This window comes from Aspergillus nomiae (genome assembly GCF_001204775.2).
Source record: "Aspergillus nomiae NRRL 13137 chromosome Unknown contig00044, whole genome shotgun sequence".
Lineage (NCBI taxonomy): Eukaryota > Fungi > Ascomycota > Eurotiomycetes > Eurotiales > Aspergillaceae > Aspergillus > Aspergillus nomiae.
In genome coordinates, this window is record NW_015378099.1 from 58,382 (window position 1) to 73,873 (window position 15,492).

A 15,492-nucleotide genomic window follows, 5' to 3' on the forward strand; every position below is an offset into this window, starting at 1 on the left:
CTTCTCCTTCTCTCCCTTAGCCCTCCCCATTGACCTATAACTCGGCCATGGCCGAATTTCGGGGTCTGGAGAACTTTCTATCTGCCTGGCACATTTCTGGCATGCCTCCTCTCCTAGGATTATTCCCCAAAACAAGGGAGGAACGATGCTAGGTCCCCCACGTGTAAGGGCTCGTCCGCATCTTCTCCAAAGAATCGAGTTACGCTTAATGGCGGAAAAGATGGGAGAGCACACAACATTGCGAATTCAGGAATATTCTGGCAAATCAGTTGCAGCTCGGGTTGGTCCATAGCAATATATGATATTGACCATGGATAGATGAAAGGGGCTGGTCTGAACGAAGCTCCCTTCCCATATAACATAGTAATGCAGGGGGGGAGTTGAGGGATGTCTGATTCTTCAGGGCCGCCTACAGGTGGGAATTGCAGCTGTAAACGGCCCCAGTAGCGGTCAGTTCAGCATCAGTTACATAATCCCTCGCATTCTTTTTATAAAAAATTTCCCAAGTTCCAGTAGGAAGCGATATAACAGTCATTAGAATCGTGAACCAAATACGCCAACCAACAAGCGCCATAAACGCAGCGTACCCGAATTCAAAAGAGCAAGCGTCACTTTGTAGACTTCCAAACTCAAAGAAGGTCATCATTATGAGCAGCCGCGCTTTCTTCAATGGCATGGAGCACCGCGGCCTCGGGGAAAGAAGGGCCCTGTCCATCACACTGGGTTATGTTCTTCAATCGTTCCGAGACATCTTTAATATCTACTAGACCGCGCTTGAATAGCTCATGCCCTTGGATTAGGTCCCACGTAGCACCGGCACCGAGCAGCCTTTCCCCGGTTTTCGGGCAGACTGACACTCGATGGAGACGAGCTGGTTCGCCCTTTGGTACCAGCTCGGAGTAAAAATCCGTGGGAGTGTATCTCAGCGGCCCTGTCGTAGTTGGCTCGTCTGAGTTGTGATGTGTTCGGTCGCTCGAGCCCGACGTTGCCCGCAGGATCTCATTCTCCGTTGTAAACCGGGCTAACTCCCGCTTCAAGCGTTCGTTATCCGCCACCAAATTGGATGATGCTTGTTCCAGGTTGTTAACCTTTTCCTCTAACTCTCGCACGTGTCGCTCCTTTCGTTCGCGGAACGCGCGTTGACTGCCGCAGCGGGAGAAGAACGTTAGCCGGGCCGGTTACCCCTCTCTGGGAGGTTTGTCGCAAGAAAGAGGCAAACCTCCGTAAAAAAAGGGAGTTGAACCTACGCTGCTCTGTTCTGTGCCTTGCGCTTAGATTGCGCCGGAGTCATAGATTCCTTTTCCTCGCTACTACTCCTACCAAACCCCGGCTCTCCATCTACCAAAGTCAGCTCGGTCGGCTGGCCGAAGATATCACTGCCAGAGGCAGAATGCTTCGAGAATGACTCGGGTGGAGAGTTTGGCGGTTGTCCGAACGTTGCAGTGGGGTTCTGGAAGCGAAACGAAGGGTCGAAGGACTGAAAACTCTGTATGCCCTTGCCATGGTCAGTGAAACAGGACTCGGCACTAGCCGGTCAACAGAAGGAATGCAGACCAACGAAGCGAGAGTATCCTGGATGTTATCGGTCTGTGGATTTCGATGGTTGTCATCGTCGTTCTGACCGAGGGTCGGCGCCCCTTGCAAGTTGTATAAAGAGAACGGTTGCGATTGGGAATTGGGATAGTATGGGTACTCCATCTCTTCGGTTCTTCAGCGATTTGATAAGCATACAATAGGTTAGGGGGTTTGAAGAGGAGCAGAAGGCGCGATCGCAAAATAAGGTCGGGCCTAAAAAAACCGGGGGTGGCATTGGCCTACAATTTGTCCGTGTATTTTACAGTCTCGTATTACATGACGTATTCTCTTTTGTTGTCCTGTATCTGGTAGTAATTTATGTACAACTTTCTACCTCAGTCGAACTCTTACAATCAATTCTCTACCGATTAGGCTGGTCTCAATCCGACCACATTCCATTGACATCTTCAAGCCAAGCAGCTGACCCTGGTCGCTGTTTTGTCAGGTCTAAGTCTAGCCGCCAATCTCCGATCATGACTGAGGTACCCAGATATAAATAGTAATCTAGTTGACACCCCGTACCTTACCGACTACTCTAAGGGTCCAACGTTGGCTTTAGACCCTACCATAAAACTAGTAAGTATATACTTGATACTATACTACTGCAGTAGTGCTCATTTTCCTACCAACGTACCCACTTGGGTCGGTCGGTCGAAACGAAGCCAGGATCTAAAAGCTACAGGGTAAAAGAATCTCTCACTCGAGACAGTTGGTTACGGAGAAGGATTAGTCAAGAGCAGCAAATAACGTGGATTATATGTCGAATACAAGACAGGTTCACTCGAAGAAACCCTAACCGCTGTTCCTTCAGGACAACAGACGCCATTTTGTTTCAGTTGTCCAAACGTCCCCTTTCAGCCCGGTCACCTTCGAATGTTGTCCAGTCTTCTTCACATAACAAGAGAGGAGCGAGAGCAACAGAAAACATGAAATACCACGAAGGAAAACAACCTCGCATGACGCAATACCACCCCGGAAGCGACCCTAGCCATTTTCCGTCGCCAGTTACCGATTATAGAGACGTGCTTTCTTTTTGTCCATTTCATCGTGCGCAGTACCATCACCCGTGCCATCCAGTTCTCGTACGGCATGTGAACCTTGACCCTTGGACATCAAGAATAACCGCCTCCCACACATCTTCGTATCATACCTTCATACTCATCGTCCCCAATGTTGCGTCGATAATAACATAATAACAGTCTGGAATGCTGAAATGTGTAAAACAGGAGATCAAAAGACAATTGCAAAACAAGGGGAGGGAAAATAAAACAAAACAATGAATGATATATCCGAGGGTCTTCAGTGGCAGGCATCAACTGAAAGATACCCCTCATTCTGCCGAAAGACAGAATTTTTCATTTTGCATCTCCTTCGGTCTAACCCTCCCGGTCGGTTCCAAAAGATGGCGTAGAGATCCTGGACAAACATGACAACCGGGGAGGGATGACGTAAAATAGCCACAGTAATAGCGTTTTGTTTCTTTCTACCAAGTACTTCCCATGTGCAAATCGAATGTTATGATTCTGAGAACGCATTCAAGTATTCGAGTACGGAGTCTCAGGCACAACTGGGAAGTCCAGATAAACCAGTAGGCAGATCGGGGGGAAAACGCGGCGGATCGAGACGGCGGAAACCGGAAGACGATCGGAAACGGGATGACGGGCTAACAGAGAATGCAATGAAGTAAAATAAAAAAGGAAAAAATGGAGACCCAAGGCGAAAGAAGTCGGAAGATTTGCTGCAGGTGGCAGAAGGTTACCAGCATCACGATGCTCTTGAGTTCTTCACATAATGGGATGCCAACATGCAGGAAGTCAAACTATCATCGAGAGAGAACAGCTGAGCTACCTGCCATGTTGGAGAATTAGTACCACTGAGCACCGTATCCATCGTCCCGCTTCGAGCGGCTACCGGTAGGGCCATAAGCACCTGAAGCAGCAACCTTGGAAGCAGAACGCAGCCTAACGCCGAAGACTATGAGATTAGTCAGATTCTAGGATTCAAGGCGACCTCTACGTGCGGGGTCAAGGCAAATCACCAAACGCAGAGGAAAGGGGTTCCCTACACGGAACCTAGGTTTCAGATACTCACATCCTGTCACTCCCTCCCACAGCACGGTTGGTGTCGGGGGTGTTGTCGAGAGTTCCACGTTCGATGACCTTGCGGCGCTGGCTTGAGATAGCACCAGGCTTAGCAGCAGCACCAGGGGTGCCCATCGGTGCAGCAGCTGCCACGCCTTGGCGGCGCTGCTGTTCCTCCGCTTCCTTATCCTTCTTGTTGCTGGCATCCACAATCATCGCGGCATTCTTCTGGTACTTGTAGACAGTCCAGTCGAAAACGTAGTCGTACTGGAAAGACTCGCGGACGAAAAGGTCACGGAAGATCTTGCGGAGGTACGAGTAATCGGGCTTGTCATCGAAACGCAGGGAGCGGGTGTAGTTCAAGTAGATCGAGAATTCGTTGGGGAATCCACGGCAAAGGACCTCAGTGGGCGTGGTCATCTTCTTCTCCATGATGCGGTCATACTTCTGCTTCTTAGTGGCAGCCTTAAGTCCCTGCCAAGGGAGCGTGCCACGGCAGAAGTAGAGCATGACATATCCCAGAGACTCCATGTCATCGCGGCGAGACTGTTCAACGCCCAAGTGAGTGTTGATACTGGCGTAACGGGCAGTTCCGGTAAGGTTCTTGTTCTCGCGGTAAGGGATGTGAAAGTGTGTCTTAGGGTCCCGATACTTCTTGGCCAAACCGAAATCGATCACGTTGACTTGGTTTCCACGCTTACCAATGCCCATCAGGAAGTTGTCGGGCTTAATGTCACGGTGAATGAAAGACTTGGCATGAATATACTCGATGCGGGAGATGAGTTGATCAGCCAGGAGAAGTACGGTTTTGAGCGAGAACTTGCGGTTGCAGAAGTTGAAAAGGTCCTCCAAACTAGGACCCAAAAGGTCGATAACCATAGCATTATAGTCGCATTCAGTACCGAACCAACGGACGAAGGGGATGCCAACACCACCAGCAAGAGACTTGTAAACACGAGCCTCATACTCAAGTTGGGGGTGCTTAGCCTTGACACTCTCGAGCTTGATGGCAATCTCCTCGCCGGAGATGATGTTAGTTCCTTGGGTTCTGTCAGTCAATGTTGACCAGCCCGATCGGTGCCATTCCAAGGGGATAAACACGCACCTAGATAGATGTCACCGAAGCTACCGCTTCCGATCTTGCGGCCAATGCGGTATTTGTTACCGACACGCAAATCCTAGGAGCTTTTATTAGACTATAGCTGTCCGGAGAAAAGGTAGTAGCAACAGACTACGTACCATGGTCGTCATCTTTAGTAAACGCACACACAGCTGATGGCTGCGGCTGTAAGATCACAAAGACTGCAGGTCAGGTTGTTAGTCACCGGGTCAAGGTTGTTGGATGGGCAAGATTTAAAAGTGATCAAGGACGTATTTCAACAAGAACAGCTGCAGGATGGACACAGAATGAGGCTGGAATAAGCGGGGAAGAGGGTCACAATGAAGCAGGCCGCCTTCGGCGCGTAGTTACTTGACACAGTGAATCTTGCCCACCGAGGCTACCACCAGCTGGCAGCAGGGAATGTCTGGTAGTGAAACACTCGAGGAACACAAGAAACAGAGCAGATGTGTAACGATAATGCCGGACCAAGAAGAGCGCGAGTCTAACAAACCTTGTAGAAAGAGGTGGGATAGCGGTGATGTCGACCGTTGGGGCTCCGACCGACCGGGAAGGCAAAAAGGCGGAGAGGGAAAAAGGAGATGAGGTGATGACTTGACGGCCTTTGAAAGAGGCTGACAAGTAATACGGGCGTGTGAAAAACCAACAAAAAGAGGAAAAGGGGGGAAGGGATAGAAGAGTGGAAACAAATGGCAATAAATCAAGGACAACGCCTTGATATTGGAAGGTGGGATGGAAGGAAAGAAGGGAAAGAAGAGAGAGAAGGAGAAGAAGAGAAAGAGAGTAAGATTGAGAGGGGCGGGTAAAGGCCGGTGATCAGTTTGGCTGTGGTTGGCGGTCGCAGCTTGTCACAGCAGATATATTTCAATTACGACCTGGGTATTTTTGGTAATTTTGTATGAAAAGTATCAGGCAGTGACCAACTCTGGTCGGGCAAAGAACACCATAGGGTAGAAAAAATGATTGTAATTAGAAAATTTAATTAAAAAAAAAACACGTATTTCTTATTTTTAAATTTTTTTTTAAAAAAAAAATTATTTAATCCATCTTAGAACAGATGCTCAGTAAGTCGGTGAAGAAACTTGTCACTAAGAGGGCGTAAGTAGTAATTTATTTAACGTTTGTTTTCTTGGAAAGGCAAAAAAGAAACGAGAAGAGGGAAAAAAAATTGTCTCATACCTTAGAGCTTCTCATCTGTAACTCTTTCTGGACGTACAGAGTATATACATACGATACTATGTTTCCTACTACTAAAGTAACGGTTAGGTACCCCAATTTCCCTTCCATTTATTATCTTTTCTATCTGCTTAGCGTACGGAGTATTTGATCAGCTTCTTTAAGAGCGACAGAGGCTATTCCACTTTAGGGTAAACACCAATCACGTCAGATGCTTACCTTACTGATCAAAAGACGGTGCTCAGGACCATTTCAATAATCCAGTACATATAGGTCAGGTAAATACAGTACGAGACATTCATCCAACATAGTCTACCAATGCTTGTATACTACGTCGGTGGGTGCCTTCAGTGGTGTAACAGCTGGGAAGACTTGGCCCCAAAAAAAAAGAAAAGGAAAGTTCAAGGTTACAAAAATATAAAAAAAAAACATCGTTACAATATCTCGTGGCAAAAAAGTCGGTGCACATTCCCATGGCCACATGGACGTTTGTATGTGGATTGAATTTCAAGTCGCCGCCGATTAACAATTATACCAGCAATCAAATTTTTGGCCGAGTGGCCCTATTTAATCAATTGGATCATTATATTTCAATCCTGTTGTACCAGAGTCGACACTGATTGACTGCCTCACATGGGGCCTGAGGCAATTACCAGGATGGATCCATCCAATTGTCCATTGATTGATCTGGGGTCATCTGAGTCTGGGCAAAACCAGTATGGATCCGCCGACATACTCCGGACTCTGTCAGGTAATTACGGACGATTACAGGGGCCTGATTTTGGGCAGAAACCGCCGCTAGCTCAAGATCTCTGACACCGATGCCACAGTGATCGGTATATTATATACATCGGGTGACGGACGATCAGAATTGTCCTGTCCGCAGTGGTATGATGTGCCTCATCCCAGTTCTGATGGACAACTGTGTACTACGACCATCGCCAAATCATCCAGTCAGGCTTACAGCGCCTCATTAATGTTTTTATTCATCCACATCATGACATAACTATCTGCTACTATATATATTATTGTTCATGCTCCGATAAATATGATCACACTAAGTCATCCTAGAGCATCGATATCCAGTATTTGGCCTGGATTTACCCCATACTCCGCACACAGGAAAGGGATCAAAAACCATGACAAAATCGCCCTCCCTCAACAACCTGAAGTCCATTTACCACTGGGCCAGCTGCAACGATGATCAAGTTATGGCATCTCACCGAGTTTGTGTACAATTTGGACCTCCTGGGAGCCGGGGCGATACTTGTCTTAATCAGATGAGAATCTCCGAGCTGATCCTACTTGATAAATTCATCTCACTGACTTTACTTATATAGTCTTCACCCACCCATGAGGCTGAGACTGACTCAATGAATAACTGGTGGTTTGTGAAAAGCAAATAATTGATTTAGTTCAGACAGAGACTTCGTGAAGTGAAAAGTTAAGTAATAGTACATTCCAAGGCTGTATCAAAATGTGAAGGGGTATAAAAAAGAAGTCGAAGGAGAATAAAGCAACAAAAAGAAGACAAAAGGAACAAACATAGGAGAGGGAAAGAAGGAACATGAACAACATGGGAAATGAATCATAATTCCCTGACTTCATCGCGGACTGACTAAAATAGCCAGCTGATAGTCAGAATAACAAACGATTATAAAACACACATAACATATGCCGAGATGACAAGTCAACGATCCATCAAACCATACACAGCGCCAGGGCGCTTCGAGGACGCGATACTGAAGACACAGGGTGGCCCTGGCAAGCCTCAGGCCTCGCAGCAGGCTTTCCAATAGAGTATAGACAAGTCATCCGCATACTGCCGAGTTTCTTAAATCATGTTTGTTGTTGTAGCCCCCCCTTCTGTGTTACGGGGCTTACTTTTCTCAGGAGAACTTGCTCTGGTGTCATCCTCATCCAAGCGCCGCCTCCATTCCGCAAGGCTGTCACTTAGCCCTGTCTCTTTGGTGGGAGTCCGGTCGAAGTCAGACTGAGTGCTTAACCGATAATTGCGGTTGGTACTCTCCCAGTGGCTACGCAAGGTCTCCAGTTCATTGGCCAGAGAGTCCAAAGCCATAGAGCCACGATTGTCAGGGAATGGATCCTCCTGTGACACAGCACTGTTGGCTCTTGATCTGCTGATGGTGTTGCTCGAGGCGTTGCTATAGGTCCGCGAGATGCCGTTCATGTTTTGGCCATGCTGGGACTGTCGACGGTAATGCCCAACCGACGCTTCCACTTGATCCAAAAGCATATTGACCTTCTGTTCAGCATCCGAGGCACGACTCTCGAGAAGAGCATTTTCGTGTTTAAGCTGATCCAGTTCGGCACGGCTCTTTTCCGCAGAAGCCATCAGTTCTTGATGGGAACTTTCATATTCGGATCGAGCGTTTTCCTTATCAGCCTCGGCGGCAGAGAGATCCTTCTTCAGTTTGGCGAGCTCGCTTTCGAGTTTTGCGATAGAGGACGAAGTGTCTTGCTGTAGGTCGGCAAGAGACTTCTGAAGTTGTGCACGTTCAGTCTCCCACTCGGCCTGCATCGGCGATCGGTCAGAAGGTTGTGCTTTGTCACTCTGGGCTGCTTCCAATTCTGATTGTATCTTTGCATTCTGGGACTTATAACGAGTAAGTTCATCCTTCATCCGCTTCAACATCTTTTCAGTTCCCTTAACATAATGAACTGCTGACTGGTAATCATTTTCAAGTTGTTCTAGCTTCTCCTTATATGCACGGTCAGCTTCTTGCTCGCGAGTCTCGAATGACGCCTTCATTTCTTCATGGGCCTTAAGACTGGTCGAGAGTTGCTGCTCTAGCTCACGAAGTCGACTCTGCTCAGGAGTTCCAAACCGAGACCCAGGGGAATCCAGTCGAGGAGAACGCCTGCTATCAGAATAATTGACTCCACGCTCACCAAGGAGGTCTTTGAGAGCTGCGTGTTGGATGGCTAAGGCGCCAGACTCGCGTTGATGGTTTTCAAACTGGGCCTTCAGCTCCCTGTTCTCAGTGGCATGAGACTGGCCTTCTTTCATAGCTGCTTGGAGCTGCCTTCGAAGCTGCAAACCTTCCCGACTGGCCTGTTCCTGGTATGCTTCTAAGCCTGCAATCCTCTCTTCTGCACGGCGGAGCTTGTCTGCTGCCTCATCTGCAGCTGCCTGGCTAGTTTTCGCCAGCTTATTTGCCCTTTCCACCTGTGCCTCCAGGGCAGCTACCCGCTGGTCTGCGAGCGACCGTATGGAAGAATCGGAATCAAAGGATCTTGCGCGGTCAAGTCCTGTCAAGAACGCATTCTTATGTGTTTCAGCTTCCCTGGCATTGCTTTCGGCGAGTTCTTCGGCGTCGTGAAGACGACGGACAATATTCTCAAGCTCGGCATTCTGTTCCTCGTGCTCGGATCTGAGCTGCAGCAATTTTTTCTCCAACCCCTCCCGACGTTCACGCTCCTCTTCCAATTGTTTCTCGAGAAGGGCTGCTTTTCCAGAAGACGCAGAAACAGCCTCTCGGAGCACGCCCAGATTAGTACCAAAGTCTTTGAGGTGAATTGAAGAGTCCTCAACCTTTTTCATTAGCTCTTCCTTGTCCAAGGTCAGCTGTTTTGTTGCGGATTCTGCTTCAGCTCGTAGCAAAGCCTCTTCCCTCATGGAGGCTTCCAGCTGATGTAATTCTGCACGGAGGCTTTCGACCTCTAAAGCATTGTTTTGCATCTCAAGTTCAGCTAGACGTCTCCTGGTAGCTTCACATGTCTCTTCAGCTAGCTCTCTACCCCGCTTTTCTTGTTCAAGTTCACTTGTAACCGTATCAAGTTTTGACTTTAGCTCATTTTGAGATGCAAGGGCTAAAGCCAATCTTCTGCTGATGTCAGTGCTTCTCTCCGTCATCACTTCTTCAGGATCCTGGGAGCGCCCATCAGGTTGCGGAGTTCCTCTTTGACTACCACCATGAGCAGCAAGCTTAGCACGAGCATAAGCCGCTTCATTGACAGCCACATCTCTTTGGTGCTCAACCTCAGCGACCCGCTTGGAAGCTATAGCAGCTTGTCGATCTACAGTTGCTTGCATCTTTGCAAGTTCCGCCCTCATTGCCAGAAATGCTTCAATTAAGGGGCGGTCCTCGTCAGCGAACGCATCGCCCGCCCGCTCGTCTAAAGTTGGGCTACTTGAAGCATTCGGCGTGTAACCAGCCTTCTTGGCCAATGCAAGTTCGGACGCATACCATGCATTACGGCTTTTCACAGCCTCGAGCTCCTTAATAAGTGCTTCTTGATGTGCAGTCAATCTTGGTGACCGGGGTTCATCACCTAGGGTCTTTGAACCCCGATAACCTCGAGAGTCTACCGAGCCATCAATGCTGGCATTTCGACCCAAAACAGATTCATCGGCACTATCCATAGAGCTGCGCTGTCGGTGGTGACGCAGCGACCGTTGCCTGGCCGGTGCACTAATAAGGGGGGCTGCCTCGCCAGCCTCCATAGCTCGGGCAGACATCCGTGATTGCTGAGTAGGTGTGCGACGATCTCCTGATCCAGATCCAGAATCGTGAACAGGTCTAGCCTCCTTGGGGGATTCTTTGGCAATTGGAGACTCCCTATCCCGATCAGCTGCCATCGCTCGAGTGGTATCCACCGGTGGACCGCCATACGACCGATCCAGTTTTGTGGGGGTCTTGCTTCGTGGGTTCATAACGTTTTGGGGGGTGCTCCCTCGAGGGCCAGGGGTGGGAGCTTGACCTGGGGGAGGAGGTCCTGCAGGAGCCTGAGCTATAGAGGCCCTCGGGAGTCGGGACCCGGGCCCTGAGTTAGGACCAACGTCTGCTGGTCTGCCGGTTGGACTCATCATGCTTTCCCGTGAGGCACCTGGTCGCCGTGGATCTGGAAGTTGATTCTGCGCCTCGCGAGATGTGCGGCCCCCCTGAGGATTTTGCCTGTCTGTACTGCCTTTTCTCATACCAGGTGGGGGTGCTCTATCTCCGTTTGGCGACTCGGTCGGATAGCGAATCTTCGATGTGTCGAGGACGTATACCATACTGAGTTCCACGGGGTCCCTTGGTGCAGAGCTTGGCTCACCCGCCATCACGATGATCTGCTTTCCGTAAGCCGTCATACTGTGCCCAGATCTTGGTGATGGGGCAGGTCCCATGTTCTGAAAAGAATACCACCGTCGGGTCGTGATACGAAAAGCTGCCAGATCCCCAAGGTCGATTCCCTCATCTGTGCGGCCGCCAAATATGTACATGACATCGTTTACAAGAGCTGCTGCATGCCCTTCTCGCGGCGTAGGGATAAACCCAACGCAATCGAGTTGAGTCCATTGGTTAGCGCGAGGATCATAGCTCCAAACGTCGTTAAACCACTGTAAGCCGTTCGTTCCTCCGAACCTGTATGAGAGTGAGTAAAATATACGTTATCAGGCAAGGGAAAGTAAAAATGCAAGACTTACAAATACAACCGGTCATTGAAGCTTACAATTGTATGGTTCGTTCTGGCCGGGGGTATCTGGCCCGGAGGTGGACCACCATCGTGACTGCTTCGGATTAAAAACTCCCACTTATTCGCTGGATTTTGCAGTTGGTTGAGGTCAAATGCGACCAGGTCGTTGAAAAAGTAACCTTCAACCTGACCACCAAAGACGTAAATCTTGGAGCCCAGGATGTTCAAGGTGTGTCCATAACGCCCAGCAGGCCGGGGCCCAGGAGGTATGGCGCGCGACCACTGCCGAGAGGCTGAAATATAAGATGTTAGGGCACAATTCTTCCAGCATGGGTCATAACGTCAGCACGTACAGGTGTTCAGTAAATAAAGTGTGTCGTCCAGAGTATCGGCCTCGTCCACTTTTGTATCACCGCCAAATACAATGAAAGCATTACCGACCAGTAAACTCGCATGACCGACTCTGGGACCGGGCCCCTCCGACACAGTGGCAATTGGGAAGCATGAGAGATCTCCCCCGCCACTTTCAATCACCCAGAGATCTCCTTTGACAGTTGATCCGTCTATCAAACCACCCATCATATATATATCTCCTTTGTTCGAAGCAACAGCATTTATAGCTGCGCCATAACGGGGAAATGGATTCGTCTGCGGCGTGTCGAAATTTAAGCGACGCTGTGACCATGGGTACAATGAAGCACCGGGGCTCGTATTGGGAGTATTGCTGTTCATCGATTGTTGCGGCGGCCGTTGGACCTAGATTTGATTAGCCATGCTGCATGGGGTCGAGAGGCATTGTCTTGCGACCAGCGAAAGGCGTTAACAAGAGGTCAAGGGAGCCGGGGAGTACCAACCTGCGACTCGGATTCGGCTCTTTGTCGCAACCGCTGCTGTTCCGGGCTGTTGATACTGCTCACCGAATTCAGAGAATTATTGTAGCTGCTGCTGGGGGTCGGCGTCTGCGAATTGCTTCCCTCCCGCTCTTTTATTCCATTGGGCGCCGCCGGTGCATGTGTTGACGCTCCTTCGGAGGTGTGGAGGCTTCTGTTTGCTGGAGGAAGGGCAGTATTTTGTTGATTCTTTTTCGATTTGAACAAGAATGCCATCGTGACAATTGAATCGTAAACGGTCGTTCAGAGTACAGGGTTGTAGATTAACGGCACTGGGAAAGGCAGCGCTGAAAGCCAAGTAAGGCCGCTTTGTCACGAGTCGAACAATTCTCAGTAATACAATGGCAGAATCAAATTAAACAGGCCAAAAACAATCAGCAGGAAAAAAACAAAAAGACCAGGAAAACAACGAGGGCACCAGGCTGTAGAAGGTCTAAAGACAGCGAACGACGGAACCCAGCCGGAATTCGATCAGGTCTGGATACGTGCCTTCCAAATGTTCTGGGCGGTGGTCAGAGCGTTAAGAGGAACAATGGAACAGGTCCCATCCAAGCCACGGAAAACCCTCAGAAGTCGCTCAGCGTCTTGGAGCAAAGGGCGACAATGTTCCTTCTATTCCCAAAGCGAACCTTCGATTGCGACTCCGGGGGAGCATGAGCGACTTATACAGGAGACAAGGTAAACAAGGGCGGGACAAGTGGAAAAAAAAGAAAAGCCCTCAAGAAGGGAAAGAAAAGGAGAAAGAAGACAAGAGAAAAATAAAGAGGCGAGTATGGGAGGAAAACGGGCCCTGGGACATGGATATTGGAGAAGAAGAAAGAGGGAGAGTGAGAGACAGGAATAATGCGAGGCCCCGGCGTTTCAAAGTTCCCTAACCAGCGTTAATTAGATAATTATTTTGAATTTCTTTTAAGAAATGTTGTTGATCCAAACAGTGACATTACTTCAAGTTCCTAGTTAGGGGTCACCGCCTTTGGGGTAAGGTAATACTGTTTGTTACAGTTGTACAGTTAAAAGGTGGTCAGCAGAGAATCTGATACATAATTAGACTAGCTGCTAATTTAACGGTAGGTTGGTCACATTATCATGCATAATTTTCTTACAGGGAGGAGGAACTTGGATCTACTACTAAATATTCTCAATGAGCTTCTGGAGTTCAATCTCCATAACAGTCTATTGCTAGTACTATCCATATACTCCATATGGGGTCACGACTCGGGTGTATTCTATCCACGTAACTGCCGCAGTATGATGTTTTGAACTGATTTTAATTCAGGTCAAACCCACAATACTAGGTACAAAATCTTAATGAACATGTGCCGACTAGCAAGAATAGCCTTAGCACTATCAGAGTGGTCCCCGTACTTTGCCTTTTCTTCCTATTTTCTTCTCTCGTACTGTTTACTTTATTTTTTATTTTGATCTTCTTTGTTATACTCGTAGCTGCATATTTGTCTTTTCCTCTTATCCAGCCCATGATGATCATGATACTCAGTGGCTCTATCCCATTCTGTTGACAATACAAGGAATCGGTAAATGCATCCTTCCGAGGTAGCCAATATAGAAGTCCCGCGGTTTCCAGGTTGAGGTCGTATAATTACGATGTTCTCTGTTTATTCCCATTTTGATTGATGTAGATTTACCATTGGTTGAGGTCGTGTACCTTACAGGTAACAGTATGTATGATCGATGCAGGAACGAAACATCATCATCAACATCTCCATGTACCATCGTTGTCGAACCTTTGTCATGCGGACCGATTTTCCAGCCATCATCTACTATGTTTGAGCAACAAGTTGCTCGCTCAAGTCTCCGTCTACATCGATCAAGTGTCGACATATGAGGCTGATCCCAGCTCAACTTCTCTCATTACCCCTTGTAATTTTTATTGATTTTTTGCTTGCTTGCTTGCTTTCTTTTTCTTTCGGCTAAACGATGAGAGGTGGTAAATGGTGCCAAAAAGACTGGTGATGGTCGGTTGGCTAGCGACCAATGGATCTAGCTTGCCCCTAAACTTAGTACCTATACACGACTAAGTCAGGGACGGTGCCAGAAAAGGGCGGAGCCAGGGGCTAAAAGAGCCGACAAACCTTCTCAAAAGGGGGGCTGGTCAGGTTCGATCCAGAAGTTCTTGGTCAAACTCAAGCCGCACTAAAACTCGGTGGAGGGGAAACGTTTAAATCAATGAGCCTATCAGGACCTTGGAGATTCGCTTAGCTGGCGAAGGAGGGATGGAGAAGCGCAAGTCACTGGCTCGCGGCCTGGCCCATTACCAACCCGCTTCATCGCTCATCCCAATGGAACTCCATCCCTTTGTTTTTTAACTGGTTATCCTGAAGCTCCATTTCATGTATGGTTCCACATATGGAGTACAATGCAACTGACCGGAATGAACATTTTTTTTTGTGTCAGGTTCTGTTCTTTATCTATGGCCTCGTTAAAATGGACTCGTCGTATTAGTGAATATCCGCCACATCGTACGGATTGGCTGGTCACTTTTTCACGAGTCACGGGTAGCGCGGGATGAAATCCTGGGAATGTGATCCATGCATCGACAGAGGAATCACCTCATGTTGACAACTTGACAGTACGGAGTATATCTCCCAAGGTACACCCGCCTTGAGAAAACCCTAAGTGGGATTAAGTTGCTGGTTGTTTTATACCATAATCTCCTATGACCCTGGCAACGCATTCATCCGTACCTTAATCTCGGTAGGGTTTGAACTTTGAACAGCATGAGTATTCAGAGTTTAATCTAGTAGGGATATGTTTGTTTGTTTGTATATGATAATCAAAGCATCGCTCGGGATTCTCCTGAATGATACCTCGTAGGTTGTTCCATCTTTACTTGTCTTGGTCCAGTGTGATCTCAGCGTACCACGCTGGAGACTTCCATGGATGAATCCAGGTGGTATTTCCTAGTCCCAGTGTTGTATTGTAGCATATCAGGATCGTCAATAATGCCAAGCCAAACAAATACTCTTATTTTTCGTGCTGGTTTGGGAGGAGACATTACATGCACGTGGTGCCTGCTCTTCGAAATGTGCTGCAGGGTCTAGATAGTTTTACTTAGTATAGTTAGACTGCTATTGTTTATACATCCTCCCATCGCAGTTTAGTAAGAGATGTTATCAGAGGCAGCCACAAAAGTGTGCTGAATGCTCTGTCTTCGTACAACGAGGTAAGATGAAATAGATGAAGACGTTTCTACATATTTGAACAACTC

The 15,492-nt window shown here is 48.2% G+C and overlaps 3 protein-coding genes across 3 annotated transcripts; all 3 read right to left on the minus strand.

Moving 5' to 3' along the window:
* Positions 1–629: 629 nt before the first annotated feature.
* Positions 630–1,698, minus strand: rsmA (putative bZIP transcription factor (Fcr3); the record flags this gene model as incomplete). The annotated part of the gene is made up of 3 exons (XM_015547723.1): positions 630–1,143; positions 1,248–1,495; positions 1,555–1,698. The coding sequence occupies 3 exons, from the start codon at positions 1,696–1,698 to the stop codon at positions 630–632; spliced, it is 906 nt and encodes a 301-aa protein (XP_015409730.1).
* Positions 1,699–3,291: 1,593 nt separating this feature from the next.
* Positions 3,292–5,519, minus strand: ANOM_002467 (casein kinase 1 family protein; the record flags this gene model as incomplete). Its single annotated transcript, XM_015547724.1, has 5 exons — positions 3,292–3,536; positions 3,667–4,696; positions 4,762–4,834; positions 4,896–4,970; positions 5,270–5,519. Coding segments are annotated over 4 exons (1,233 nt in total), but the record flags the coding sequence as incomplete, so codon positions are not given.
* A 2,267-nt stretch (positions 5,520–7,786) lies between these two features.
* ANOM_002468 (putative cell polarity protein (Tea1)) lies at positions 7,787–12,609 on the minus strand (the record flags this gene model as incomplete). The annotated part of the gene is made up of 4 exons (XM_015547725.1): positions 12,231–12,609; positions 11,730–12,132; positions 11,387–11,669; positions 7,787–11,324 (listed from the first exon to the last, which is right to left on the minus strand). The coding sequence occupies exons 1-4, from the start codon at positions 12,480–12,482 to the stop codon at positions 7,787–7,789; spliced, it is 4,476 nt and encodes a 1,491-aa protein (XP_015409724.1). The 5' UTR covers positions 12,483–12,609.
* Positions 12,610–15,492: the final 2,883 nt, after the last annotated feature.